Source organism: Centrocercus urophasianus, unplaced genomic scaffold, assembly GCF_019232065.1.
Source record: "Centrocercus urophasianus isolate 14NV4802_14NV808 unplaced genomic scaffold, USGS_Curo_1.0 seq_10, whole genome shotgun sequence".
Classification (NCBI taxonomy): domain Eukaryota; kingdom Metazoa; phylum Chordata; class Aves; order Galliformes; family Phasianidae; genus Centrocercus; species Centrocercus urophasianus.
This window is the reverse complement of record NW_024884142.1, coordinates 52,543,678-52,547,751: the sequence shown is the minus strand read 5'-3', so window position 1 is coordinate 52,547,751 and position 4,074 is coordinate 52,543,678. Positions and strand designations below refer to the sequence as shown.

The 4,074-nt window shown below is 39.1% G+C and overlaps 1 protein-coding gene across 4 annotated transcripts; it reads left to right on the top strand.

Annotated features, from left to right (window-relative positions):
- The first annotated feature begins 11 nt into the window (after window positions 1-11).
- GTF2H5 (general transcription factor IIH subunit 5) lies at window positions 12-3,837 on the top strand. 4 transcript variants are annotated; one of them, XM_042813305.1, is made up of 3 exons: window positions 12-73; window positions 461-577; window positions 3,431-3,837. In XM_042813305.1, exons 2-3 carry the CDS (start codon window positions 543-545, stop codon window positions 3,609-3,611), a joined length of 216 nt encoding a protein of 71 aa, XP_042669239.1. In that variant the 5' UTR covers window positions 12-73; window positions 461-542; the 3' UTR covers window positions 3,612-3,837. The 4 variants fall into 4 exon arrangements, with proteins under 4 accessions (XP_042669239.1, XP_042669224.1, XP_042669215.1 ...); XM_042813290.1 differs by lacking the exon at window positions 12-73 and adding an exon at window positions 80-171; XM_042813281.1 differs by lacking the exon at window positions 12-73 and adding an exon at window positions 113-218.
- Window positions 3,838-4,074: the final 237 nt, after the last annotated feature.

Sequence of the window (4,074 nt, the reverse complement as noted above, 5' to 3'; positions counted from 1 at the left end):
ATCCGAGCGCAGCGTCAGGAGGGCAATAGGAGGAGCGAGAGCCGCGCTTGCGTAGTACGCGTGTGTGGGCTGGGTGAGTGAGCGTGTGCTGCGCGGCTGCGGCTGACGGAGCGGTTGGGCTTGCCGGGCCGGAGTTGCCCGTTCGCCGCCCTCGGCTTAGCCTGTGGACAGGTCGGAGCCTGTCTGCCTTTGCCCCGGCCGCCTTTCGCAAGGCCACGGTTCGCATGCGGCAACGAGAGGTTTGGGACGGGGGGGAGGCGGAGGCAGAGGCAGAGCCGTTCTGGATGCTGGCGGGGCGAGGGGGGAGGTTTGGGGCGGGTGGTGCCTGCGTGTGGCTGCCTGTATGAAGAGGTAGGAGCGGGCTTAGGCGCAGGGTAACGGTGTTTTGCTTTCTGCTCGCTTTTTTTATTTTTCCCTCCTGGGTCGCCGACTTCAGCAGAGGCGTTTCTTTGTCTTACAGGCTTCATCTGCTTTTATCTGTAACACCAACCAGGAGTTTTTCCTGCCACTCGCACCTTTCAGCGTTTGTGAGAGCTGCAAGGATGGTGAATGTTCTGAAGGGCGTTCTCATTGAATGGTTAGTGACAGCATCAGCATCTGCTCAACTGGTTTTTTAGAACTGGAAATATTTTAGGTGCTTTAAGAGTCTAGGCCGAAAAATGAATTTGTATGTAAGGAATACTGAACAGACAAATGAAAGATGAGGTCTTTAGGGGAAGAAGGAGAGAGGCAGTTGTAAGAAATCTTAATTCCAAACTCAGTTTTTCAAATATGTTGTTGTTTTCTACTTAGACTTAATGTCATGTGTACCTCTTGTTTGCTGTACTGCAAATAACGTTGAATAGTTTTGTTCCTGGGTGATGTGTTTTCTGTACTGATTCTAAAGGGAAACTTGTCTGTTTTTCATCCTTTGTTTTCTTTTTTCATTGATTCCTGTTCATGTTATACTCAAGGCTGGCTGCTCTAAAAAGAGTGTGCTTATAATTTCAGAAAGTAAGCTGTTCATATCTGTGCAGTCAGTTTGCAGTCTGAAATCCCTAGACTAAGGTTCTGATAACAATTACCTCCAGTTAAGTTAAGCTATCAGTTAAGGTTTATGGAGTCATTGTATATCATTATATTAAGAACAAGATTTCTGCCGTGTGCTTAAACTGTAAGCATACTAACAGACTATAAGTGCATAAATGCAGAACGTCCTGCACGGTGCATACAGCTGTGTGCCTACTGTGGTTCACTTCTAAGCTGACTGGACATTAGCCAGCTCACATCTGAATGCCTCATAGTTGGGTATGAGCATCTTGGAGTATGAATTGCACTATCACAAAAAGCTTATTGGCTCTAATTTGGCTGCATGTTAGTATGGTGACAAACCTGACCACAAGAAACAGCCTTCCTGTACTTTCTAAAGACACCAAAGCAGAATTGTGGACTGGCAAAACAATAAATTCTAATATCTCAAGCAGTTAGTATAGTGTTGTATTTTTTCCTCTTTCTTTTATATATTCTGAAAGATGCATGTGTTCTTGTACAACATTGTGATCACTTCCCATTTAATATTAGAATGAAACTATCCTCCCTGGAAGGGAATCTTTTATCTGACAAGAAATCTATAGCGTCTGTTATGCCATCAGAGTTTAAACAGCCCCTTGGGAAACTCACCTTTGTATTGGCTTTGCTAGCTGCTGGTTGCTTTCTTGTTTCCTTCTTGGCTTTGCATAAGGCTAGCTGATGATTCCATCCTGGGAGAAGATGCAGAGTTATTACAAGCCTGTCCCCGTGTTTACTTTTCAGATACAAATTTTTTACAACTCATTTTTTCCAGGATGTGTTTGGTAATAAGTTGTCAAGAAGTTGGGGAAAAAATAAACGCTTCTGAATATGTTAAAGTAAAACATTAAAATAAAGCAACAAAATGCTGATAATAATAACCTGCATATTATTCGTTCCCCCTGCGTTATTCCAATATATTCTTAAACTGTTCTTAGGACAAAATCTCAGTGATTATAATCTTCAAATGCTGAACAAGATCAGTGTTTCTGCTGAAACACACGTATCATGGCACTGATTAAAGTCCTTTATGCTGATTATGTGAAAATGAGTATATTGCCTAACATGCAGGCTGGCATCCCAGCTTATGCTTCTGGTAATCATAGTGCATTGGTAAGGTACGTGTGGAAGAAACAAGCAAAAACAAACCTCTGTGCAGCCATCAAAAAGAATGTGTAGAAGTAGGCTGAGGACCACACACTTTGGTATCTTTTTCATAATTTGTTTGTGTAACAATTGTTTTTCTTCTAACATTCTAGAGCACCTAAGTAATAGCTTCTCTGAAAAAGATGGAAATTAGACTTTCCTACTCTCCTTGCCTCAAAATTACGTTCTTTGTAGAGTAATTTTATTTTAATATGTTTGAGGCTAATCTTGTTTTTTTGAATTGCTAGTGCTTGAACGTGCAGAGAGATATGGTTCTCTAATGCATGCCTTTGCATCACATACATGTTTTAGGTAAGGGAGTATAAAATAATTGTCTAAGGAATTCTTTTAAGATAATGTTGCTGTTTACTACCTTGTCAAAACAACCATGTTAGTGATTTCGAATTATTCTGCGCTACCTGACTGCGATTTATTTCCTGCATTTGTCCATTTACCAGTTATTGCACCCAAGTATCAATTCTTATCAAAAGCATGATTTTCCTGTTTTTTATTAGAAAAATAAAAAGAGGACCCACAACTGTCAATAAATATTAAGACTGAATTACTCAGAACTTCAGTGGATCCAGAAGTTTATTCCGTCTAGTTGATCAGTATAACGCAGATGTTCATGTAATTTTCAAGCTTCTGAAGTGTTCTCTGCTGAACGCTTGTATCTAACTTGCAAGGTGATAACATGAAAAAGAAGGGACAGTTCAATTACAGTGTGATAAATGTATAATTAATGTATGACTTCTTCCTTTCTCTGCTGTTCTACTTTGAGATCTTTGCTGTATTGGGTTTTGGTTTCCCTTAAGAACATGTTTCAAGATAGCGTGTTTCTTTGGCACTGTTTTTGAAAACAGCAAGGTTAAACTCACCTTGTTAAGGTGAGGTTGTTGGGTTTGGTTTTGTTTGTCGTGTCTTGTTTTGTTGTTTTTTTTTTTTTTTTTTAAGGTACTTCTGTAATAGCAATATAGTGGCATTTCTCTGCCAGTTTAGCAGCCAGTTCTTTTTAGACTTGGTCATCAGTTCACTTTTATTTCTACAATAACAAAGGCATTTTTTGTTGCCAGAGAAACAACTTTTTCAAGAGCATCTTAATCTTTTGATTGTGAGCAGCTCTTGAAGTTAGTACAGTTTTTGAAAGAGCTTTCAGAATATCTTAAAAGGATGTTCTTAATTTTTAGCTGTATCTTATTACAATGAGGTGGAATCTGATGTATATTTGTCTCTACAGTGACCCAGCAATGAAGCAGTTTCTGCTCTACTTGGATGAATCAAATGCTTTGGGAAAGAAGTTCATCATACAAGACCTGGATGAAACTCATGTCTTTGTATTAGCAGAGTTGGTTAACTTCCTCCAGGAGAGAGTGGGCGAGTTAATGGACCAGAACTCTTTTCCTATTACTCAGAAATAAAAAAAAAAATGAGAAATGAGATTGCTGCCAATTTTTAAAAAGCAAATTTCAGTAGTTTGGGTTGTTACTGTTTTAATAGACCATGGTTACTAAGTTCTATGGTGAGGTGATTATTTTGGAAAATGGGTAATTTTCATAGACAAAATACTCTTGAACTGAATTTTGTTTCTCACTTTGAAAGATTATGGTTTCTTTATTAAAATAAATTATAAGATGATACACTTAAGGGTGTGCAGAGGGGTATTTTTGATGCATGATTTCTGGTTTTCCTTTAGAGTTATCTTGTGAAATGGTATGACCCAAAAATGAGTGATGTTTCTGTATTGGAATGCTTTATGAACCTTCCTGGTGTGTTATATTCGTGTGGAATTGATTAAATTTGCTTATAGTGTGACAGAGAATGTAAAGAAAGTATGTGCTTGGTGGAGCCTCCCCATACATTGGAGGCATGTCAGATGAAATC

Coding starts and splice junctions, on each gene's coding strand:
- GTF2H5 (XM_042813305.1), top strand. CDS start 543: ATGGTGAATGTTCTGAAGGGCGTTCTCATTGAATG. Junction 578..3,430: donor AAGGGCGTTCTCATTGAATG/GTTAGTGACAGC, acceptor TTGTCTCTACAG/TGACCCAGCAATGAAGCAGT.